General features: G+C 37.1%; 1 protein-coding gene across 4 annotated transcripts in view; it reads right to left on the reverse strand.

The window, feature by feature from the left end:
• Positions 1-26,829, reverse strand: part of lama5 (laminin, alpha 5) — a 206,831-nt gene that overhangs the window by 36,835 nt on the left and 143,167 nt on the right. For all 4 annotated transcript variants that reach the window (XM_073938014.1, XM_073938013.1, XM_073938012.1 and 1 more), the window contains 21 exon segments: positions 25,562-25,645; positions 25,213-25,443; positions 22,766-22,879; positions 22,438-22,568; positions 21,813-21,893; positions 18,805-19,019; positions 18,617-18,717; positions 18,353-18,536; positions 18,127-18,267; positions 15,730-15,881; positions 14,985-15,095; positions 14,706-14,817; positions 14,442-14,612; positions 11,010-11,206; positions 9,313-9,429; positions 9,053-9,207; positions 5,733-5,874; positions 5,546-5,645; positions 5,014-5,127; positions 3,325-3,510; positions 3,105-3,247 (listed from right to left, as the gene is read on the reverse strand). In XM_073938014.1, the coding sequence (XP_073794115.1) occupies positions 3,105-3,247; positions 3,325-3,510; positions 5,014-5,127; positions 5,546-5,645; positions 5,733-5,874; positions 9,053-9,207; positions 9,313-9,429; positions 11,010-11,206; positions 14,442-14,612; positions 14,706-14,817; positions 14,985-15,095; positions 15,730-15,881; positions 18,127-18,267; positions 18,353-18,536; positions 18,617-18,717; positions 18,805-19,019; positions 21,813-21,893; positions 22,438-22,568; positions 22,766-22,879; positions 25,213-25,443; positions 25,562-25,645 (2,982 nt within the window).

Raw genomic sequence — 26,829 nt, forward strand, 5'->3', positions numbered from 1 at the left:
AAAAAGTGACTATTATTAATATTTTTAATAGTTTGAAGTTGGTGTTGTCCATTATGGTACAATAACCTTGTAATGAACTTCCGGTAAATTCTGTTATTTTATAGATTTATTCCTCTATATATTGTTTCTTATAGATAAGGGTTGGGCGATGTCGACCAATTTGGTATCGTACGATGTCTAATGTGAAACACCGGGATGGAAGATGGCATCCCTGTCATAGGCTGAAGTGAATTAATTATTTATGAATAATTAATTCGTTCATAACGAATTAATTATTTGTAGCCTACCGTTTCAACTACCTGACCTGCATGGGCTTTGTTTTACCCATAAATAAATCATAAACGAATAAAGATAAGTTACACACAAATTACCACCCGTCAATCACTTTTTCTGCGGGACTCTCGCATGAATGAGCAGAGCAAACTGTGTCGGTATAATGGCGTCCACAAACTTGGTTGGTAAAAAAGGTGCACAACCATAGTATCTGAGGTTGTCACTAAAATTACTAAGTACAAGTGTGAAAGTGAAAGATGGAACCAGTGTACTGATGATGTGACTTGTTATCTGAAAGATTCAAAAGACCGAAGAGTTGTTAGATAGACACAAGCTTAATTAAATATCATGTTTAACAACTATACTGAAACACGATCCAGCGTTACATCCCTGATAAACCAACACAGGCTCGTTCTGAAAACATAGTCCCATGGACGTTTCTGGAGACAAAAAATTATTTAGCCGGAGGTACTTATGGCTGCATTTCATTTTTTATGCGAACGCTATATGACGCCATTCCTTTCAAGCTAACCAGCTGACCGCTTACCTCCGTGTGGAGGGTTTTCCCACTGCAACCAGTCAGTCAATTGACCGGTCGCCCAGTCGCCCATTCAGTCTGTCAGACAAATGGTCAGTCGAGAGCAGCCTTTGGTGGATTTACGTGAAAACAGCGCGGGTGCAAACGGCACTCACAAGAGAAATTTGAGATAGGAAAAAGCACACACAGCAGCCTCTCGCGGATTAGCGAAAACATAATCTGCAAAAAATACGCACCCTCCGGGACATATTTCGCGGTCTCCAGAAGTGTCCATGTGACTACGTTTTTAAAATGAGCCTGGGTTATGATGAACTGTCTGACGTGCACTGCTCTCTGAAGCTCAGACAAGCGCTTGATAGTATGTGGCTTTGTGTGTGTGTGTGTGTGTGTGTGTCACGTGATGTGTGTTTTCAGCCGGACAGAGGGCTGTTCAGAATTGCTAGATGAAACGCCAGTGTGGATGCGGATCATTTTCATTCTAAAACTAAACTAAGACATATTAGTGTAAATTGGGCCTAAGTGTGTATTTGTTTGCAAGCGGGTTTGCGATGGGGGCAGGGCGGAAGATCGGCGATGCAGGCTCAGCATCGTGTTGTTCATCGACCATTAGCGATAGGATTAAAGATGAATTGAATTTAATGGCATTTAATTAAGTGCCTCTGTTCATCTGCACATTAACCCAAATATCTAATCAACAAATCAGAGGACCGCAGCTCAATGCAATTAGGAGTAAAGACATGGTAAAGATGATCGACTGAAGCTCAAACTGAGTTTCAGAATGAGGAAGAAGGGTTATTTACTGTAAGTTCAGTGTTTCTCAACCCAGTTTGATTAGACACAACAACAGTAAACATTTTGGATGTCTCTCTTTTATGACCCATTCATTTGAGGTCCATCTGAGTAGGAAAAGATTAAAGGTGTAGGATTGGTGTACCTTCATGAATAAGATTTGGAAAATCTCACTAAAATATTAGAGTATTGTCAGCTGATCTGCTGGGATTTTCATGCAAAATCTTCTCTAGCCATGACAATGTCTTGTTGATGCCAGAGGTAAAAGAAGAATGACCAGACACAATAGAAGAATGAAAGAAGGTTTGATGGTCTGGATTTCTGCTGTGACAATCAAATTTTAGAGTTACAATTTGATGTTAGCAACATAAAAGCATGGAGTCATCCTGCCTTGCATTAACACTTCAGGCTAGTGTCTAATGTAAATAATTTCCTCTTGTTAGCACATGACATATGCAGGTAATTTCAATGCACTTTTAAAGACTTTCTCAGAATATTTTAATCAATGATTTTAATTTGACCTAATCGCAATATCAAGTTCTAATCAGTATCAAACCTTTAAATTAATAAACAGTTGTTAATAAACTGTTGTATTTAATTAAATCAATAGAGCACAGCCATGCAACAGAACTCAGATAAGCTCAGAAGACACAAAGTCTGAAAGAATAAATTACGCAGTTTTTTTTCAGCGACAAGTTTCAGCCACTGTTTAAACTTGTCTTTCTCCAACCAGGAATACGCAAACTTACATTTTCCCATTTTACCTTCTTTTTTACTCTATGGTTTTGCTACATGTAGAGATCGTCACATCACCTTCCCGCGTTTGTCGCAAATTACCCAGATGGATGAGCTTGGCCGGACACACCCCAGCCGGAACCAAACGTGTAGATCAAGCACGCCAATATTAGAAAGAAAATAAATATATTTATGCCTTTTGGAGATAAACATTTTGGATTATGCTTGAACAATTTTAAAAAAGGCAATTAAGACTTTTAAATTCCTGTTAAGGGGCTTCATTTTCTCATATATGATTTATCAACTTTTATCAATACTTTTTAAGACCCCGCCGACACACTGTAGCAAATGAGCACCCTTTAAATGCCATGTGAATATTGTGGCTGACATAGTCCATTCCTTTATGATGAATTGCAAAACAATTCAGAAAACAACTTGAGTATCGTAGAGGATTAGGTCACTCAAAAATAAAATAAAAATCTGTTATTAGGTAATTCAAAAAACACTTTTTGTGTGGGAAAAAAATCTGAAAGATTGGTTTTGTTCACCTATATCTTACATGTCAGATCATGTTTTGACAATGTTTTTGTTCCTTTTCTGGACTTTGAACATCTTGGAACCACTGCTGTATATGGAGGATGAGGGAGCTCTCAAATTTAATCTAAAATATCTTCATTTGTGATTTGAAGATAAACAATAATAACAGAATGCTCATTTTATCGTGAACTAACTCTATAACAGATTAGACGGGAAAACGCTTAGTTGGCACCTTGTTGGCAGCATTGCGTGCTTGCTCAATGAGTTGACGAATCCTCTGGATGCTGTCGGAGATGTTGGACGGCTGAAACGTGGTGTTGTGCAGGCGATCCAACTTCTTTATCAGCTTAGGAAGAGTGTCGCTCAGTGCAGCCACTGCCAACACAAACACATTGGAATCAGTGTGAAAACAAGATCAAGCATGTTCATGCGTAAGGGCTCACTGCACGCACCTGATGTGTTGGCGTCATTGAGGGCTTTGTTGATATCCTCACTAGTGGCGTTGGAGTCTCCGTACTGCTTCTGCCATTCCTCCAGCTGCTTCTGAATTGGAGCCAGCACACCGCTAACGTTAGCCACCGTGTTGTTAGCCTGCTCCACCGCACTCTTAGCTGCTGAGATGCTGTTCACTATGTCGTCTGTATCAAAGTAAACAGATAATGTTTAGAATCTTTACATTTAGGTAACATAATTTAGATAGATTAATAAAGACAAGAAACTGTTTTTTATTCTTCTGGCAGCTAGTAAAAAAGTAATTACAAAAAAAAAAGGTTAAAATTAGAGTCACCTACAGTTGAGGAATGGATTGATACAGTGCAGAGATAATAGATTGAGTTTATTTCACCAATATGCCCGAATTTTTCTTCAATTGTATTTTTTAGATGTAATATTATGCGTCTAAACATCTATATATTCTTCTTTAAAGAAATCTTCTAAAGGTTTTGTAGCTCCCCATGTTATACGGATTATACTTGTTGTTAAAGAGAAGAAAATACAAAGCATATGCAAGATCTGTACGTATCTTTCTGTATGAGAGATTATGTAAGTTCTATATGTGTTTTCTTTTGAAATCTCAAAATATTTGTTTTACAAATATTATATTAAAAATATGCTTTAAAATATTTTTTTAATAATGAAAATACAACAAAAATAGCAAAATAACTAGTAAAATATATACAGTCATCATTTGAAAGACAAAATAATTAAGCCATTAGAAATTAGTTATTAAACTATTATGTTAAAAAACGTTTTTGAATAAAACTTCTCTCCTTTAAGCTGCATTTGGGAAATATTTGAAAAATAATAAAAATTTCACAGATAGGATAACAATTTTTTTTTAACTTTCACTCGCATTCAAAGGTTTGGGTTCAGTGAGCTCTTTTTAAAGGGAAAATACTTTTTATTCATTGAAATGAAAATTTTTAAACCAATTGTATGCATTTTTTCTAGGGTTCTTTAAAACCCCAAACATCTAAAAAACAGATTTATTTACAAGTTATTTTACTATTAGTTAAGGGTGTACTCACACTATGCTATCCGATCCATGCCCAGGCCTGTTTCCCGAAACGTGTGAGAAGTGTGACTTGGCCGGCCCTGTGACATGTCACTTGGCCGGCCCTGGCCCGGTTGGAAGAGGTGTGCCAGAGCGCGATCACTTTGCTTGTAGTGTGAGTGCAAAGCGCGCCTGAACCCGAAACGGAAGACGAGGCGGATATATTGGATATATTATTTTTTATTTTATGATGGATATATTAATCATTCTTACTATTCAATGAACGTAAACTGTCATAGATTATTAAAGATGCAAACCCCTCACTGCGCGACAGCTGCACCTTCAGCAAACCTTCTAATTCCTGCAGCACGAGGACTTTATGATTGTTTATAAGCGTCAAAATGGCTGATCTCTATCCGGCGAAATATTTGACTGTGTGTCACTGCATCCTAAACGACTGAACGATATAACTAAAGATATCTCCACTGTGCTGAGCAAGAGCGCTTCTCTACTGAACAGTGCATCACTGATGGCCATCAGGGGAGATGGGAGGGGGGACAAACGTGCTTCGGCCCAGTTCAAGGCAACTGTACATAGTGTGAGTACGCCCTTAGTCACAAACGACTGAAAAAATTAAGGCTCCTCAAACCTCGGCTGACGTTGAGTTTATTCTGAATATCCTTCAGGTCTTGAAGCATCTTTTCTTTCTTCTTTTCAGCATCAAGTAAACTCATCTTTATGGTGTCCACACGTGGCTTTAGACCTGGCAAAGATATAATAGTGGCCAACATTAGAAGGAGGTTAAGAAAAGCAGAAAGACAGTTTTTAATTTATTGCCATAACAGTTTCAAGGCTATTTCATGGCAAACCCAGATCAAATTTACAACATTTTATACATGTATTTTTTATATAATAATACAAAAACGATAACAATAAAAATACATTAACATAATGAATAAATAACGCATAAGACAAAATACATAAATAATACTATATAAGATAAAAACCTAACACAGTTTAAGGTTTACTTTTGACAACAATTGTACAATTTTGGATGGATTCACATTTTTTTAAATATTATATTTAAAGTCTCTTTAGAAAAAAAATAGCCATAAAAATAGCATTTTTTGCATGATAGCATTCAAAATAAGGCAGTCAGATCCAGAGTTGGCTCTTCTTACTCTGACTGCTGTTGTTGAGTTCTTCCGCTGACTTCAAAAGCTCAGTGCTCTGATTCTTCAGCGCAGCCGCTTGTGCTGGCAGGTCTTTGTCCCGTATGTTCTAATGAAGAAAAAACATAGACATGTATTAATAAATGTGCATTAATAAGCATGTTAAAATGACTGATTTTTATGTGTTTGACTGTACCTCAAGGGCCATAGAAGCGGTTTCATTGGCTTTCAGAGCTGTAGTCTCAGCTTCCAGCACACTGTTGATAATGTTAGTGTATGCGCGGGACGCGTTCAGAGCACGCTGTATAAAATTGTCCTGGTTGGAGCCAGATATCAGACTGTCCGACAAACACAAAGGCATATTAAAAGTAGTCATCATATCAGAGGAGGGTAATATGTGGGTAATATATAGAGAAAGTATAGAAACAATATATAGTGAGGTATTTTGACAAATTAAGAGTTCAGATGCAAAAACCTCTAAATCCACCAGACCTCTTTTCTTGTAAATGAGCATTTTCTATCAGGCTCCTCTGATAAAGTTCAGAAGTTTCATTTTATATGTAATGATAAGGTTATTAGCTAGCAAATAAACTACCCTTCAAAAATGTCGCTTTAGACAATAGTTTGTTTTTTAACAAGGTAAATTTTCTTTTGTGTCAAAACCAGCTAAATTCACTTCTGGTTTTTAGGCAAAACCCTCTAAATCCATCTATTGGAACAAGACAGTGTAATTAGTTGAAAATGAAGATGAAATTAGAATTTATTTTACCAAACATAATACACATTACACAAACCACCTGAAATTTTAAATATATAAATCTGTCAAGTAAATGGCGGTTCATTCCGCTGTGATAAACCAGCAAAAAAGCAGAAGGAAAATGAATGAAGTAAATGCAGTAATCAATAACATTAAAACGGACATTAATTAAATCTGAACAATCTGTTGTCATTTCTGATATTTGGGATTTATGTTTAATGTAAGTAGAACAATGTAAACATTGTAAACATTGTCAACTTAGCTTGGTAGATTCAAATAACACAGTGTAAAACACTGTGAAATATCAATATCTGTATATTGTCTATTAATATAAAAAGCTTATGAGATCTATAGGCTAGGTATTATGAAGTATTACAAATAATGTATAGTTTAATACATTATATTTATCTTTTAAAAAATAGCTTAAATTAGAAAATAAAACACAAGGTAGGCCTACTGGGCAAAAAGGGGATGCCTCTTAGACAATTTTTGAAGCTGTCATTCATTCATTCATTCTCACCATACTTAAAACCTTGGTCCTATGTTGATCCACATAGCATCTACGTGGGATAAAAGAACAGCATCTGAACTCTGTGTTTTGTAAAATGGAGTTGCCGTTTATTGTACAGTACATCATACTCAATCAAAGTAGCGTCACTGAGCAAAAACACGTTATAATGCATGTTACAGTTCTGACTGTACATTGTGTTTTCTTTTTCTTATAATGCACAGAGTTTTAAGGTAAGGAACATTTTCTTTTGCCATTCACTGACAGTTGGAAAGGTCCAGTCCAGGTCATCCAGTTCATCAAACTCCATCTTTTAAAAATCGAAATTGAAAGTGGAATATGTCTCCTCATAAAAGCCAGCGTATCAGCACGCTGCTACATTGTAAACATATGATTCGATTCACGCTTCTGATTTGTCCACGGGATATAGCAGCTTTTGCTGTCAAAGGCAAGTGGCGTTAAGCGGTTTTTGCATCTGAACTCTTCAAATATTACCTTTTCTTGGCTGATAGCTGTTTTTACTTTTTTTTATTAAAAGTCATGATTTTACTTAAATTTAGCTGGAAATCAATTATGAATGTTTGTATTTAATTTTTTTAATTAACATTTGAATGATTTGGTATGTTGATTCTTTCAGGATTTATTCATTCATTCATTAAATCATTTTTCTCCGGCTTAGTCCCTTTATTCATCAGGGGTCGCCACAGCGGAATGAACTGCCAACTTATCCAGCATATGCTTTACATAGTGGATGCCCTTCCAGCTGCAACCCAGTGCTGGGAAACATCTATACACACTCATTCACATACATTCACATTTAATTTATTCGACTCACCTTTTGACCATTTTTAGGAATATAAACAAAAACAATGGACCCAACGTATTTTCTGATTTACATTTAAAATTTTAAAAACTTCTGTAAAATAGAATAATACCCAATAATTGCAATAATACCCTACTCATTAACTCATGTTTTAATCGTTTTTTGACATTTTTACACAAATTTAATAGTATTATATGGTCTTTTTTTCATTTTACTTGGTCTGTGTAGCATTTCTTTAAATTTCAGTGTCTGACAAAATCTAAACAAATAAATAAGCTAAAATAAGCATAAATGCGCTTGCTTTGCTAATTAAGCACAGGTAATTGTATAAAATAACTATATAAACTGAGCAAAATAACAGCTCAACTCTTATTTTTTTCTACTAGCCATCAACAAAAACTGTTTATTAAAACCCAATATAAGCTGTCCACTACAACACAGACACACACACCATACCTGTCAACATTGTGATATGAAAATAAGGGATATGCCCACCATCATAAGGGATTCCCCCGACCGCCATTTAAGAAATACCCAAATTACTAAATATGTTAATTTGAAGCTGTTTCGTTGTAAATAAACAGTTAAATGGTCAGTAATGTTTTATTATTATTTACAAATGGAAAAATAAATAGTATACATTAGCACCAAATAAATTTGCAAATTAACAGTTCAGCTTATTAAAATAAATAGCTATTGTAATGAAATAGAATCAAGTTATCAAATCTCATTAGCCGTTTCTTCACTGTATAACCGACTCATTCCGAATAAAGAGTAACGAATGAATGATTTATTTAGATTTTTGTCGTTTGATTACATTAAATAACAGGTGTCACTTTAACAATGCACATGTCTAATGTTATAATAAAAGCATTTGATTGCTTTCCTAACTTTTTATGCTCATTTAGGACAAAATTAAACAAAAAAACACCAAGATCGACATCTTTGGATATTATTATTATTATTAGTTATGTGCATATCTGTTTAAACACGCACCTAAAGCATCAAATCACGAGTACAGAATCTGTTTAGGAAGCAGCGTCTATTTATCACTATGGAGCGCGTCAGCTGAAAGTCATGTACTGCAATATGACTGTTTGAGGATTGCATACGAAAGGGAGACGGCACCTGTAATGAAAAGGAAGGGAATCCATTTTTATGTTTATTTCAGTGTTTTCATGCCTAAACAAAGCGAAAGCACAGAACAGACTCGCATTTAAGAGCAAGCGGCGGCCCCTGGAGGTTCGGCGGTATGGGTTGCGTATACAAAGGCTCAGCTCTATAATGTTTGTTTGCCACCCTTCAGAGAAAGACTAAAAATACGGGAGAAACATGAAAAAATACCTTTACGGGATGATAACGGGATAGAACTGTGAAATACAGGAGAATCCCGGAAAAAACGGGAGGGTTGACAGGTATGACACACACCTGGACAGATTGTTGGCGAGCTGCTCCAGCATTTCTGCGTGTTTCTCTGCAGCCTCCACCAGGGGTATTTTATTAGCAGCAGGGGCGTACTTCTGCACCTTTTCAGCTAGGGGCTGTCTCGCTCCGTCCAGCTGAGCGGCCAGATGCTCATAATCCTGACAGAGACGAGAGCATGCACGAGTCTGAGTGTGAGCTCAGTGGAGTTCATTTATAGCACACAAGCATGTTATTTTTGATTCTGCATGCATGTCAGCGTGTACCTCTTTGGAGTCCTGGAGCATGGAGAGCAGGTCGTTGACTTGAGTCACATCATCCTCCGCCATCTGCAGCTGGGACACCACCTCTTTGTATTTCTCATGTAGACTATTAACCTTTTTCTAGAAAAACACAAGAATGCAATTTTGTATTTCTTGCTATGATTCTAGTTCAATCAAGTAAACAAACAAAATATATATATGTTGGTCCAAAAACCTTTTCGCTAACTGAAATAAAATGAAATATTCACAACTTTACATTATATTTACATTTAGTCATAGAGCAGACGCTTTTGTCAAGAGTGACTAACAGTGACGATAACAACTTTAATGGAGTCAGATTAATTACAATGTAGTCAGATAAATAATTGATTTAAACACAACATCCTTCAACTGCGTTCTGTTTCCGATTATTGGTTCAGAATAGCAGCGTAAGCTTGAACAGATTCTGTGGAGGAAAATCTAACCTGCGAAACATCTATAGATTCAATTTTAACCGATGAACACATCAGACCAGTATCAAACATCTTAAACAAAACATATGTTTAATTTTTTTTATTTCATTTGCCAAAAACATGCATGTTTACATACTTAAATTATCTTTAATATGATATCTATATGATAATTGTCATGTTTGTTCATTGCATTTCTGTGGTTTTGGCTTCAATGTTGATGTTGGTGATTTTATTGGCATTACAAAGAGAATTACTAAAACTAAAAACTGAATCTAAATGCATAAAAAAAAAATAAAAAAAATTAAAGAAAAATTTAGAAAGATAAAAACTAAACTAAAACTAACACAACTATTAATGAAATGAACTAAACTAAATAGAAATTTGTATTAAATGTAAAAAAAGTATTGAAAAAAATTCAAAAATTCCAAGCTATAATAACCTTGATGTGTAGCAAAGACAATAAAATACCCAAGACATGTCACTCTAACAGTTTTAAATGGGGAAAATTGTAATGGTCCATTTGGTGAATGAAGCCCTGCCTACTAGTACAGGAGCCAATCATCGATCGATATAGACTGACATTTCTCCAGGGACCAGACGTGTGGAGTTTACGACAGTTTTTGTGGTCAACAAACGCACTGAAATCTTAGCGAATACTTGCTTCACAGACAAAAGAAATGTATCGAAATAAAGCTTGTATCCACATAAATCTCTACTTTAAATAAAGCAACTACACTTGAAAACAAAAGGTTTTTGGTTTTGTATTGAGTATAAAAAGAACGCGAGGTACAGTCATAGCACATCACATGACAGCAATTACTCAAATGCCTACAAACTTTAGACCAGCGCAAACAGATGAAGCATTAACCAGAGGATGATGATATGGAAACCGGCCATAAATGAGGTGTCATGATCTCGTTCTTTTTGAGTGACTTGCCATAAATGGACTTTGTATGTAGCCAATTTGTGATTAAAAGCCATGGTAATTCTTTTTTAAGTCACAATTTATGCTATTAACTACTGGCTTTTACCCGCCTGTTATTGCAATACTAATAGTTTTTAGTAGTTTTAAAGTATGATTTCATTCTACATACCTAATCCCACCCAAAACCTAAACCCAACTTGAACCTTACTAAGTATTGGGCTAATAGTCTTAGTTAACGGTTTGTTAACAGCATGAATTATGACTTAAAATAATGTGCAGAACAATGATTGTTTCCAAACTTGCATGTGTGTGTGAAAGAATACCTGAAGATCCTCCAGGTGTTTCTGGTTAATGTTGTTGGCCTCTACAGTTTGTGCCGTGTTGTTGACGGCTTCATTCATGGCGTCTCTCAGGTCCATCAGCTGCTCATTGAACTGCTTCAGTTTGTTTCTGATGTTCTCTGCCACAGCCTCATTATTCCACGTCCGGTTTGCAATCTCATTAATCACACGATCCACCACTACACAGAGACAATAACAGCAAAGAACAAGTTCAAATACCCTAAACAGGAAAAAAAGCATGTACTGTAGCACACTTGTAAATAGAAATACACAGCATATGTTTTTCCGCAGCGGATGCCTTTACAGCAGCAACCCATCACGGGGAAACACCTATACACACACACAGACAATTTAGCCTACCCAATTAACCTGTATCGCATGTCTTTGGACTGTGGGGGAAAAAGGAGCACCCGGGGGAAACCAACGCAAACATGGGGAGAACATGCAAACTCCACACAGAAACACCAATTGACCCAACTGAGGCTCGAACCAGCAAGCTTCTTGCTGTGAGGCAAACATGCTACCCACTGCGCCACAGTGAATACCAAAGTAAATACTAGAAATCTATATTTCTAAAATTATTTAGAAATCTAGATACATTTACAAGAATAATTGACTCAAAAAAGTACTCCTTGTAAGAAATTCATAATGTACAGATATTTCATAATATCTTTTTTTCTTTAAAGTCAAACCAGTTTTAATTTGACCTTAAAGGGATAGTTTACCCTAAAAACTTTAATTCATTCATCATTTACTTACCCTTTATTTATTTCCTTCTTCTGTTAAACGCAACAGAAGATAGTTTGAAAAATGTTGGGAACCTCTAACCATTGACTTCCATAGTGTTTGTCTTTCCTACGATGTAAGTCTATGGTTACAAGTTGTCAGCTTTCTTCAAAACATCTTCTTTAAGGCTGATTTATATTTCTGCGTCAAGTGCACGCGTATGCTTCAGCGCAGCCTATGTGTGGTCGCATAGCCCTCGCCATGGCCGTCAGCGACACCGAAAATGTAACTGCTCTGTGATTGGTTGGCTTGGTAGTGCTGATGAGTGTGGGCGGGGATGAGAGCCGCATGAGCCCGATGGAGCAAGTGTTTACAAGTGTGGTCAAAGTTGTTGCACGACCCCCAGTTACCACCTCAAAATGAGGAGTTTGAGCCACTTTTACATTAAAGGTGCAGTAGGTAATTGTCTTCAGAAACATGTTTTGTTGTGCTGGTTTAACGTCTCTTCACAGTCCAATAGTAATGATTAACGTAAATGATCTAAATGTGTTTATATGTATTTTTATATTCTGGGTAAAGCATAAAACTAAAAAACGTTCATCCACTCAAATTTTATCAGGCTGTGGGAATATAAATTTCCAGGGTGTGACAGACCTTAACATGTCTTAATCTCCGGAGCCCTAAAGGTCTCCAAAGTAATGCAAATTATCAGTTTCACGTCACAGCTGTGTAACTTGTTTTCTCCTTTCGGTCAACTGGTTAGGCGGTTTCTGTCTCTATAACATGATGAGACCAGGCCTGAAAAAGCAGTTTAGCCTGCTGACCACAACACTTCATTTGCATCTGACCCCACCTACATGCTGTAAAATGTATAAATCTATAGTGTTTTGCTTTGCAGCTTAGAGTTTGCTTTCGATAACGCCACAGCCACGCTGAGTTCTTCTTAGACAACCGAAAGATTCTCCCTGGTTTTTTGGGCTCTTAGAAGTTTACAACAGGGCCAACATCTCCCATAATTCCGATAAGTAGCTCAAACTGTCAGCAAATGTAGATTCGGACTTCTGCGCATCTGTTCACGCAGATCACCCATTTGCGCGTGCCCTCCTGCATAAGTGCCGCGCGTTCACGAGACATTCACAGACACGGTGAAATCAATTACTAAATTGAAACTATTGAAAATCCTGAATCAGTATTGATTGACAGCGTTATGAATGACTTATATGCACAGATGTGTTGTTCAGCCACGAAATCTCCCAGCAAAAGATTGATGCGACTATTTTCAGTTTCATAAGGTCCTTTAACAGCATCGGTAATGTAGATTAATATTTACTTTAACAACAAAACATCTAAATAGCACTATTCCGCCTAACCTGTTTTATTAAGCATTAAGTTGCTTTTATATTCACATTGGTTAATTTTTGAACAATGGCAGCCTTCCTATACTGTTTACCATGCTACTCTGGATATTCGCTCTGAAATAGCATGCAAGTGTGGCTTAGTAATAAATGTAATGCCTGCACGACGCCAGCCAAACACTATGGCAAATGACATGAACTAGTGGGTTGTATGCTGTGGTGACACGGTGCGCGCGTTCTCGATTTCAGGAGGCGAGGCTTTGAATCACAGTCCCTCCCCGCCGTCCAAAAATAATATGCTAAGCGGTTAGCATTTTGGCAGATCACCTACTGCACCTTTAAGGTGACCTTTAAAAAAAACAAAACACCCATGAAGAAACTCGACACAGAGGAACATAAACACCTTCTGCCAGCTACTGTTTCAGAAGTGTTATTGCAGAGCAACAAAAACAGCGCACAGAAGTATGACTGCAGGGCAACGTGCAAGGCATGCGCCGTGGTTCACATCGATCACTCGACGCAGAAGTATAAACCAGCCTTTAGTGTTCAACAGAATAAAGATTCTCAATAAGGTGTATAACCAAGGGTGAGTAAGCTCATTTTTGGATTTAAAATCTTTAAATTTGATTGTTTGTAATCTTCACTACATCATTATCTTTTCTGAAGGTTAATCAGTATGTTTTAAAATGCATTACAAGACATAATAAGTATGCATTAAAAAATAATTGTGTAATGTTTTATGTTATATATATAGTATAAATATAGTTCTTATTAAGGTTTTCTAAACTTTATAAAATGAAAGTTGATGAAATTACTAGTTAAACGGGAACTATTATGCCCCTATTAGGTGTGTATGTGAAGTTTCAGCTCAAAATACCACAAAATAAGTCATTTTGTTGTAACTCTTTCAAATGGCCCCTTTAAGGCTTTGATCCAAACTGTGCTGTTTTGGTGGCTGTTGCTTTAAATTTAAATGAGATTGTGCTCCACACCCTCTTTTTAATTGGGGGTGGAGCTGCAAGTGCCTATGTGTCAGCATAGTGGCAGAATGCAAACACTAATGGCTGATGGCTGCTTCTCATTCAAGGTGGTTTATGCTAATCAGATAGAGATGGGCGTGACTAATGGGCGGAGCTTTCCCCTGATGACATGTATAAAAGGGAGAATGTCAATCAAAGTGTTTCTGCAGACTTTGTTTTTTATCAAGTGTGATTTTAAATAGCACTTAACTAATTTTCACCATTTGACACACAATTGTGAATAATATGTCGCTTTTAAATTCATGATTGTTCTCTGCCGTTACATTTCTAGTAGATGTGTTCTGGTCACTTACAGTTATTGGCCTGGTCCAGCTCATTTTTTGCTTTGTTCTTCTGGTAGTCAAAGCCCCTGAAGCGCATGTCTCTGAGCATGGACTCCACTTCTGCTATCTTTCTGGCCAGGTCCTTCTCATCCATCACCTGCGTCTCATTCTGCGCTGTCCGGTTCACCTGCTGTATAATGTCTGAGCAGATGCACAAATGCCATCACTTGACTTTGTCTGTGACATTTCAAATACAGTAAGAGTAGTAGTACAACTGTACTGTCAAATTCCCACCCTTCACATCTCTCATGATGCCTTTGATGAATCCAAACAGCTCTTGTGCTCTAGTGTGTGTCGAGTTAATGTTGTCCTCTAAAGCATCTTTTTTCTTTTGTGTGACTGAGGCCTAATAAAGACATGCAATACAAATAATTATTAATATAGTAATTTATTAAATAGTAATTTGTTAATAATATAGATATAGTTGGTGTGGTCAAAATAAGTAAGTATTTTAGAAAAAACTATAAACTGATATTTTTAACCAGAATATGATCATCTGATATGTTCTCGTACCTTCTTTTCTAAATCTTTAATATCTGAGTCGATGATTTCCAGCTCTCCCTCCAACACACTGGCCCGATTCCTGCTCTTGTCCAGAGTGCTGTTGTAGTTTGTTATCGCATTCTGAGACATGAAATTAGAGACAGTTTACATACATTTAAAGTCAGGATTATTTGCCCCCGTTTATTTATTTCCTCAATTTCTGTTTAACGGAGAGAATATTTTTTTTAACACATTTCTAATCATAATAGTTTTAATAATTAATTTCTAATAACTGATTTATTTTATCTTTGCCATGAAGACAGTACATATTATTTTACTAGATATTTTTGGAGACACTTCTTTACAGCTTAAAGTGACATTTAAAGGCTTAATTAGGTTAATTAGGTTAGCTAGGCAGGATAGGGTAGTTAGGCAAGTTACTGTGTACTGCTGGTTTGTTCTGAAAGACAGTCGAAAAGATAATCTTAAAGAGGCTAATCATTTTGACCATAAAATGATTAATAAAAAATTAAGAACTGCTTTTATTCCAGCCGAAATAAAACAACAAAATAAGACTTTCTCCAAAAGAAAAAATATTATCAGACATACTGTGAAAATTTCCTTGCTCTGTTAAACATAATTTGGGAAATATTCAAAAAAGAAAGAAAATTTAAAAGGGGGGATAGTAATTCTGACTTCAACTATATATATTAATGCACATGACTGAAAGTTAACGGCAAAAGTCTGATAGTGTTTATGTTAGAAAGAGACTCACAGCAATGTCCGCAATGGAGGCATTAAGGCGGTTTAGTTGAGTCCAGGCGAAGGTGCTGGCATTGAGGCTGGTCAGCTGATTGGCAACGGACTCATAAAAATGACTGATCCTGTCCAGATCTTCCAGCAGCACCATCACACAGCTGTCACAGGCTGAAAACATAATGCACCGCAATCACCATCTGATGTGTGAATGCTGATGTCTGTGAGTTAGTGATTGAATCGGGGAGTTAGCAAATGAGTGAATAAGTAACTGAATGCATGAGTTAGGGAGTGAATGAAAGAGTGAGTGTGTGAATGACTGAATGAATAGGTGAGTTAATGAATGAGTGAGTTGGCCAGTGAGTGAATGAGTAAGCGCATAAGTAAGTGAGTGATTGAATGACTGAGCGAGTGAATGGGTTAGTTAGTGAATGAGTGAGTAAGTGAGTGAGTGGGTGAGTTAATGAACGTGAGTGAGTGAATGAATGGGTGAGTAAGAGTACGAATGAATGAGTGACTGAATGGATGAGTTAGTGAGTGAGTGAGTGAGTTAGTGAGTGAGAGGGTGAGTTAGAGAGTTGGTGAGATAGTGATTAAACATATGTGAGTGAGTGAACGAATGAGTCAGTGAGTGAGTGAGTGAGTGAATTGGTATGGTAGCATATGAGTGATTGAGTGACTGAATGGGTGAGTTAGCAAATAAGTGACTGAATGAGTCAGTGAGTGAGTGAGTGGGTGGGTGGGTGAGTTAATGAATGTATGTGAGTGAGTGAGTGAGTGAATAGGTTAGTTTGCAAATGAGTTACTGATTGAGTGAGTGAGTGAATGGGTCAGTTAGCGAGTGAGTAAATGAGTGAGTTAGAGAGTGAATGAGTGAGTTAGTAAGTAAGTGTGTGAGATAGTGAGTTAATATGTGTGCGTGATTAAGTGAACGAGTGAATTGGTAAGTTAGCGATTGAGTGACTGAGTGAGTCAGTGAGTGAGTGAATGGATTAGGTATAGTATGAATGAGTGACTGAATGGGTGAGTTAGCAAATTATACTGAATGAGTCAGTGAGTAAGTGGGTAGGTGGGTGAGTTAATGAATTTGAGTGAGTAAATGTTTGTGAGTGAATGAATAAGTTATTAAGTGAGTGAGTGAGTGAGTAAATCAGTGAGTTAGCGAGTAAGTGAATGACTGAATGAGCGAGTGAATGGGTGAGTTAGCGAATTAGTGTATGAACGAGTCCGTTAGTGAGAGAGTGAGTGAGTGAGTGAATTGGTGAGCTAGCGTAAGAGTAATTAAGTGACTGAATGAGTCAGTGTGTGAGCGAGCGAATGGGTGAGTTAGTGTATGAGTGAATGAGTCAGTTCACGAGTTAGTGGGTGAGATAGTGAGTGAATACATGTGAGTGAGTGAGTGAGTGAGTGAGTGAGCAAGTGAATGGGTGAGTTAGCAAATTAGTGACTGTAGGAGTTAGTGAGTGAGTGAGTGTGTGGGTGAGTCAATGAATGTGAGTGAGTGAGTGAGTGAGTGAGTGAACTGGTGAGTTAGCCTATGATTGAGTAACTGAATGGGCGAGTTTTTGAATGAATGAATTAATGAGTCAGCCAGAGAGTGGGTGAGTGAGTAAATGAGTGAATGACTGAGTGAGCAAGAGAATGGGTGAGTTAGAGAATTAGTGACTGAATGAGTCAGTGAGTGAGTGAGTGAGTTAATGAATGTGGGTGAGTGAATGAGTGAGTGAGTGAGTGAGTGAGTGAGTGAGTGAGTGAGTGAGTGAATCGGTAAGTTAGTGCATGAGTGATTGAGTGACTGAATGGATGAGTTAGCAAATGGGTAACCTAATGTGTCAGTGAGTGAGCAGGTGAGTTAGGGAGTGAGCAAATGGGTGAGTTAGCGAATAAGTTAGTAAATGAGTGCCATAATGAGTCAGTTAGTGAGCGAGCAAATGGGTGAGTTAGTGAATAAGTTAGTGAATGAGTGAATGAATGGGTGAGTTAGAGTATGAGTGAATGAGTGACTGAATGGGTGAGTGTGTGAGTGAGTGAGTGAGTGAATATATGTGAGTAAGTGAGTTGACAATATTAACTGAGTAAATTAGTGAATGAGTGAGTAAATTAAAGTGCAGGTGAGTTAGTTACTGAACGAGTAAGATTTATCGAGTTGACTAAATGACTGTGTGAATGAGTGATTAAATAACATTTGAGTGAGTTAGTGAGCGAGTGAAAGAACCTGAGAGAGTGAGTAAAAGGGATTTGATTAAATAAGTAACTGGCTGAGGGGGTAAATGAGTGAATTAGTGAGTAAATAAAAAGCAAGTGAATGAATGAATGAATGAATGAATGAATGAAGAAATCCATGAGCAAGTGCATGTATTCACAAATAAGCAAGTGAGTGAATGAAGCATGTGCAGTGCAGTGACACAGTACTTACGCTGACAGTGCATATCTGCTCCATTCTGCACAGGGACGCTGTGCTGACTGAGACACGTGTCACACTGCTTCCCTGTCAGACCTGTTGTACATCTACACTCTCCTGTGCGAGGGTCGCAGCGACCACCCTTACACTCACACTCTACACACACAAACACACAAATAAATGTAACTCATAATTCAACATATGCCCTTGAGCTTAATGTATTTGTGCTATGTTGACTCACTCCTGCAACCATTAGAACTGTAGTTCCAGTGACCAGGTGCACACTGGTGGCAGTTCGGTCCATTGACCCCAGGCTGACAGGCACATGCGCCGTTAACAGGGTCACATGCCTGAACCAACGCAGCTGACGCATCACAGTCACACTTTCTGCAACCAGTGCAGGAATCAAAGCCAAATGTCCCATGCTAAACACACAACAGCAACAAAAAACGCTATTACCACTGAACCAAACCAATACATAGACAGAACATCCAAGCACACACACCTCACAGCGATCACACTGGGCTCCCACCACACCCGGCTTGCAGTGGCACTGGCCAGTGTGAGAGTCGCAATGTGCAGTGCCACAAGGAGAACAGTTGCATCCTGGGTAATGCACAAGGGAAATAACATAATTATAAGAACTCTTTAAATACAGGACAGTATGGCTGATGTTTATACAAGTTGACCTACTGGTGCAGTTCTTTGCAGTGATGGCATCACCGTAGAAACCAGGGGCGCAGATTTCGCAGTGCGGTCCAGCAGTGTTGTGCATGCAGCTCTGACACTCCCCCGTCAAAGGATGGCAGTCGCTGAACAACATGTTGGGGTCTGAGTTTCCATTGCAGTTGCACGGCTGGCATGTACTGCCAATCACAACTGGGTTGCCATAGTAACCTGGTGCACACCTGCATTCAGTACAAAAAATAACTATTTAATAATTACTAATGTGGCTATAAAAATAGTAATAATACTAATTTAGTAATAATAATGATACAAAAATATTAATGGTAATGATATCATAGAATATTTATAATCTAAAAAATGTAGTAAGTGATAAATGAAACATTTATACTGCAACTCCCAGAATAAATTATGTTATAAAAATGTCCTTATGTCATTTTATTTTCATTTTAATTCATGTTTATGACAGACAATAATAACATTCATAAAATAATGAGAAAAAGTATTACTAATTCTTAAAAAATCTTTGCTTTATTGCCACAGCCCTATCACCCTGTAGTCCGAGACCAGTTACTTACTGAAGCTGAGCAGGGCTGAGCCAGGTCAGTACCCGGATGGGAGACCACATGGTAAAAACTACAGTAAATTGCTGTTGGATATGGTGTTAATAGGGTCAGTAGGGGGGCGCTCAACCTGCAGTCTGTGTGGATCCTAATGCCCCAGTATAGTTAAGGGGACACTGTACTGTCAGTGAGCGCCATCTTATAGATGAGACGTTAAACCGAGGTCCTGACTCTGTGTGGTCATCTGTGTGTAACCCCGGTGTGATGGGTTCCCCCCCATCAGCCCTTACCGGCCTCCTAGTCATCCCCATCCAATGAATTGGACCTATAGTTGGTGTGTGGTGAGCGCATTGGCGCTGTTGTCCTGTGGCTGCCGTTGCATCATGCAATTGGATGCTGCACACTGGGGGTGGAGTGGAGAGACCCTCCGACTGTTAATGATTGTGAAGCACTTTGGGTGCATGGCCACATTACATTACATTGCTGCAATTATTTTTTATGGCATCTCCATGTAGCTCGATGCCAAGTGGTCCAGAATGTTGAAGCCAAACTCCTTAAAAATAGTGGCACAAATGTCCATGTTGCCCCATTCTACATTCCAATTTTAGTATTACATTCTAGTATTTTTATTTTATGAAAATACTTTTATTGTTTACAGAATCGTGAAATCTGATATTCTGCATCCCTATAACTCTACTAGATGTTTAAAATCTTGTCATTTTAGGTTGAATGTGCTTTTTAAACTAAATTAACTAAACTAAACTAATAATAAAATAAAATATTTGTAAATAAATAACCATATAATAATTGGATGTTTCACATCAGGGAGAGGCCAAGCCCGTCTTTTTCTGGTCTCCGAGGCTCTGTATTGATTGTGGAATTTCAAAATTAAACCAAAACAAACAATTACAATTGGTTGAGTTTGGCCATGAAAATTCAGAATTGTGTCTTAACCAGATGAGCCTTTAACGAAAAAAAGGAAACTTAAACGAAAAAAAATGGATGTGTGTGTATATATATATATATATATATATATATATATATATATATATATATATATATATATATATATATATATCACCAGGCTCTCCAGAATTTCGGGTGTTTCATTTTTAGATTTTGACTTTTGTTTTAATCAAATTTGATACGGCATGGCAAACGGAAAGAAAAACCTTTTGTATTCCGTGACTTGGTGGTCCTTTAAGGTAATCAAAAATCGCTGCTTACATGGTAGACTCTTAATAAGAGTATTAACTTAATCATATTAAAATCGGAGATTTGGTGTCCATGTAAATGTACTCGGAAAGTGTCAGGTGAAGTCGCGAGCTGTCAAAGACAGCGCATTCCTCTGCCTTTCAGCATGCGCTCTCAAATGTGTGTTGAAGTGTTTGATGTGTTTTCTTCAAACGCAACAAAAGTGTCTGCTTTGCGTTGTTGTGTCAGAATCCTTGTGAAATACAGCCATTCTTTCGAACACTTAGTTTAAGTAAATTTGATGAACGTGATCATACGTGTTGAATCTGAAGACAGTCGCTCCGGCTGCACTGTCCTGTGTGTGTGTGTGTGTGTCAGGCCCATGCACAGAGCACAGACCGTTACAGGGGCCGGTGCAAAGTGAAGAGCAATTGCCTCCTGAGAGGGGCACCTCAGCCAATGAGGGCAGAGGGGCAGTGGCTCTTGCCACCAGGCCACCCTCCTGTGCACGGCCCTGGTCTGTGTGCCTGTGTGTATGTGTGCGTGCGCGCGTGCATTTCTTGCAACAAACCTGCCTAAATGTCATTGTCCGTAGCAACTAAATCAAAAAGTTACAAATTGCCGTGAGATTGCGTTGCACTCTCAGCTCATTCAACATCATTCAAAAGAAAAGGTCCACATTGTCCCTCGATAATGTCAACAGACTGGACTGTCTTAGAAACTGGCTGAAGCAAAATTGTTTCTACTTTATAATTAATGTTCTCAACTTACAGCAATACAACTTTACAATTAGTGCAATTGTCTGTATTCAATACTTTAATATTATTATTATAATTTTCCAATTTCCATATTTGCAATGCCTGTATTTCGTTTTTTGCAGTCCACTTAGAATCCAACTTGGAAATTAATGTTTTCTTTATTGGCATTGTTTATATATATATATATATATATATATATATATATATATATAAATATAATAAAAATATTTGTTCTCCCTGCGTTCATGTGGGTTTCCTCCGGGTGCTCCCCCACAGTCCAAAGACATGCAGTACAGGTGAATTGGGTAGGCTAAATTGTCTGTAGTGGATGAGTGAGTGTGTGTGGATGTTTCCCAGAGATGGGTTGTGGCTGGAAGGGCATCCGCTGCGTAAAAACATGCTGGATAACTTGGTGGTTTATTCCGCTGTGGTGACCCTGGATTAATAAAGGGACTAATCTGACAAGAAAATGAATGATCGAATGAATGTTTCACATGTGTACCTTTCACACTTAGATCCAGCATAGCCAGGCATGCACAGGCACCGCATATTATTGGGCTTCTCCACACAGCGAATAGCAAAACTGTGAACAAGACCAAACAAATAACATCTTTTACTCTATGACAGAGGCATGTTGAGATATCCAGCACTGAAATGAATTTATTTTAAGGGAGTATTATCAGAATTTCAAAAAATCAGTCAGCCAATAAATTGACTTTGGTTTCTTTACAATTAAAGATGTTTACTGAATTCTTAAGCGTCATAACTATTAGCTCCGGTTAAAAAAAAATAAAAATGTGCTGCTCTGTCTTTTTCTTTCACTTTCCAGTTTCGTAATATAACTTGAATCAGTCCAATAAAAGCGGAGCAAACCATTACAAACAAAAGAGTAGGGGTGAAATAGCGAATGTACACAACTGAACATATGAACATATATAAACTGTATATGAATTTGAGCACTATTATATTCAATCAAATTATGGCTCTTACAGGGGGTAAAAGCCTAATAAATCAGAAAGAAAACAAAAGTCTGACTAAATTTCAATTCCACACAGATCATCAGAAGAAAAAGAATGTTTGAGATGAATGTGAAATAGGGGTTCAGATGATGAAATGAGACCACTGACTTGTTTGAAGCCACTTGCAGAGGGCAGGGGCAGCTTGAACAGGACACAGAGTGGCCATCGACAGTGTTGTTATGATGAAAACCGCCCAGGCACTTCTCACAGTGATTTCCGGCAGTATTATGGCGGCAGTTCTGCGTTTGAAAAGTTCAACACTCTGATTAAGCATTTATTCTTAAACTTCTCTTTCCCAGGATCTTAAATCTAAATCAGATTTACGACTTTGTTTATGACGAGTTTTACTGTACCCACTGGAATGTGCTATAACAGTATATTGCCTATGTCTACGCCTGGTATGTGATTTATGTATGACTTGAGATGTTTGACTCACCACACATATGCCAGAACCATCCAGACACTGATCCGAGTGCCCGTTGCAGTTGCAGGGGACACACTTCCCAAGGAAAAGACCTTTGTTGTCTCTGTAGTACCCTGGCGCACATTGCTGAGAGCAGAAAATGAAACATGTATGAACATTATAGCACAGTTTGAACAACTTTATCCAGGATTTATCAGTATTTCTTGGTTGCTCATAGTGATGGCTTTATCTTGTTGTTTCTTTAGCTCCAAAATAGCTCCATATAGCTTTTATTTTAGGATGTTGATGTTCATTCAACTGAAGCTGAAGGAGCTTTTTGTGGATCATTCTTTCATAGCAAACTAAAGGTAAGAGGGGTGTGGTCAAGTATATTGTGGTGAATTGTCTGTGAACTGACGTCGACAGAGAACAAGTGGCTGATTTAAGCATGGACAATATGGCCGATATGCACCCCCCTTCCCCCAACCTCCCGCTCCGTCGTTTGCCTAGAGCGCCAATTGAGCTTTCGATGGTCTTGCCAGTGAAGGATTGTCACTCCAAAAGCAGAAGCAAATAGTCAGACTTTGAAAATAAAAGTTTGTACTGTAATCTTCAATCAGTGGCCTAACTTGAACAGATAAATTGTTCAATTGATTAATTACAATCTGCGCTAGGAAAATAATGTTGTAAATTTCTGTATGTTCTGATTTGGCAAAATTATTAAGCAATAATTAATCCAGCCATTAACCAAATTTACTTTATGCAAATATATGAGTTGATGAAGACTAGTTAATTCATTTTATATGCACCTGACATAAAGTATGTCATTAATGGGGACTTTGTAAGAAGTCCAGATGTTTACTGACTGCAATGCTTAATTGGCCAATTTTACAGCTGATAAAAACATGTTTTACAGCCTGGTACAAAAGATGGTTTTGGTGCATATAGCTAATATAACCCTTTGTGCCAACTTTGAGGGGGGTGATTTTTTTTTTATAACTTATGCATTTAGTTTTTATTCAGTTATATTAAGTTTGCATAATTAAGGGTGTGGCCACTTGAGTGACAGCTAGATTTCGCTGGTCACCATCATTTCACCTCATCTGATTCCGGCTGATTAGCTGCTGAACTCGGCATGTACATCATATATACATATATTTTTTTTAGTTTAATGTGGCTTTACACAGGCAATTGCCGTTTGGAATTATTTCTTACAATTATCAGATGACATGGCATGCTGTGTGCACTTAATTGTGCTCACAAACCATTCAAGTGGCCTCCATTTCCCAGGTGAGTGAAATTAAATACGTGTAAACCACATCTATATATATATATATATATATATATATATATATATATATATATATATATATATATATATATATATATATATTTATTTTATTTAAGATAATTTATTATTTATATTTTTCTTTAGAACTTGAATGCACTCCAGAACCAGACAGAAGGATTAGCTGTAGGCTATAAAACATCTGAAATGTTGTCATACAGTGTTATGCCTGGATTTTATAAATAGCCTTGCATTTCCTAACACAGACTATATTTGAAGTGTTTGGGAGAAATTTCTTCCTGTAGAAAAACGTCATAAGAACAGTGCTTAGTGGCTCAATTTGCTACAACGGTGTTTTTTTAAAGACTAAACACTTCATTGATATAGTGTTGCAGGTAATGAAATATTAAGCATTTCTCCCAAAGAAAACACTGTCTAAGCAAAATGCTAGGAGGAATCTGTAGCTCCACTGACGCTCCGCCAATGACATGCAAACAAAATGTCGATGGTTGGCCATGCCTACTTGTAGCTTCTTTTGCGCTCTTCAGAAACCTATGGGTGATGTCAAGGATACTACGTCCATATCTTTTACAGTGGTTTTTAGTGACCACCATGAACAATATTCAAGACCTATATCATGATGGTGGTCTTGTTTGTAGTCGTAATATAGTGAATTACATTTGGACTAGGGGAAAAAAAGGTCTACAGCAGCACAGGATGTTACAAAATGCATTATTAAGCATTAAAGGGGACTTTCAGTTTAGATAATTTTTAAGTTTTAGACAGAACAATTAAATAGACATGAAAATTAAGTCCAGTTTAACATTAAAAAAATCTGTTTAACATTTCTTTCTTTGGTTAAACACAGAAGAAGATATTTAAAAAAAAGCTAAAAACAGGTAACCATTGACTTCTTTGGTATTTGTTTGTCCTATTATGGAAGTCAATAGTTACAGGTTTTTAGTTTTCTTAAAAATATCTTCAAAAAAGAAAGCTTTGGAACTATTTGAGGATGAGTAAATAAGGAGTAGCTCTTTGGATAAACTGTCCCTTTAAGAGAATTTGAGGATTTTTAATGTAAAAAAAAAAAAATTGTTCCTGTCAGAAACCCTGAACTTTTCACTTTATAAGACCTCATTATAGTCAGTAGCACTTCACAATTTGCTACCTTGTTTTTGTCAAAGCACACTACCTGACAGGAGTCTCCTAGATAGTTTCCTGGGCAAAGACAGATTTCAACATTGTTGGCATGGCGACCAGAGGGCATGTTTTCAGCCACCTCCAGCACAGCGGCCCGCAGAGACACAGACTGAGCCGACTGAGAGTGAAGCGCTCTGATCTGAAGAGACTCCAGGGCCACCAAAACCATCATCAGCTCCTCACGGGACACTGAATTCCCAGTCTGAGCATGCCTGAAACTCTCCTGCAATGACAGAGAACATGCATGCATTGAATTAACTTTGAGGACATTTCACATCATGTACAGAGAAGAACAAATAATTATCTTTGACTAAAATCGTGATTTATTTGAATTTCCTCACCTCTACCAGGTGGACAATGCCTTCATGGGGGTCTTCAGGAGAGGGATATTCTCTTTCCATGTACACAAGAGTCATCTGATTGCCCTGCACACACACACACACACACACACACACACACACACACACACACACACACACACACACACACAAACATCAAGTCGAGCTTTATTGTTATTCCGCTAAATGTGTGGGCATACAGAGGAACGAAATGTCTTGTCTCGCAGGACAACGGTGCTACATAATTTAATCATAAATACAAACACAACACTGGGTATAAGAGCTATTATAAAAACCTATGCATAACTAACATGTACAAATTTTATAAAATAAAATACTATATTATTTACTATTATATTTTAATTACTAATATTATACTTTAAATACTATACACATAAGACAGGCTATTCAAGTACTTTTGCATTAGCGGGCTGCGAGACGAATCGAGTTGAATCGAATACAAAAATATTTTCAATCAGGCTGAAGTTCAGCCTCAAGTAAAGATTTTACAGAAAGTCTACAGCACAGTTCATCAATCAGCAACCCACAGCCTTGCTCCAGGCTAGTTTTAGTAAAGCAGTGTGTCAAAACAATGGGGCTGTTTTTTTGTTTTATTACAGTTTAGTGTTTTTTATTTGATGTATTTTACAATATGTATTACAGTTGAGTGTTTTCCAGTTATTTATTTGTTTTAGTGGTTAAAGTAAGGTTTAGTATTCATAAACTATGTCTAATTAATTAAAATCATGAAATGTATTAAATTTAACATCAGTTATTTAAGAGCTTAAAGCTACAATCTTTGGGACATCTGTATTATTTTATTTATCATTTTTGTTTAGTTTTAATCAAACTACTACGATAGGTATGAATGTATTAGTGTATATACGTCTATATACACATATCTGTATCTATATCAATATATCTATATCTCTATCTATCTATCTATCTATCTATCTATCTATCTATCTATCTATCTATCCATCTATCCATCTATCTATCTATCTATCTATCTATCTATCTATCTATCTATCTATCTATCTATCTATCTATCTATCTATATATATAATATTTTTTTTGTTTTGTTACCACTGGTTATAATTTACTTATAAAACTAAGTATAAAAAATACTAAACTACTACTACTACTACTACTACTACTAATAATAATAATAATAATAATTATAATAATAATAAAGTAATGTACTAAATATAAAAATAATTATAATAATTTTACCTTACGGAAGCATGTATAGTACCTAAAAAATCAGGCTC

The sequence above is a fragment of the Danio rerio genome, chromosome 23, assembly GCF_049306965.1.
Source record: "Danio rerio strain Tuebingen ecotype United States chromosome 23, GRCz12tu, whole genome shotgun sequence".
In the NCBI taxonomy this organism is placed as follows: Eukaryota; Metazoa; Chordata; class Actinopteri; order Cypriniformes; family Danionidae; genus Danio; species Danio rerio.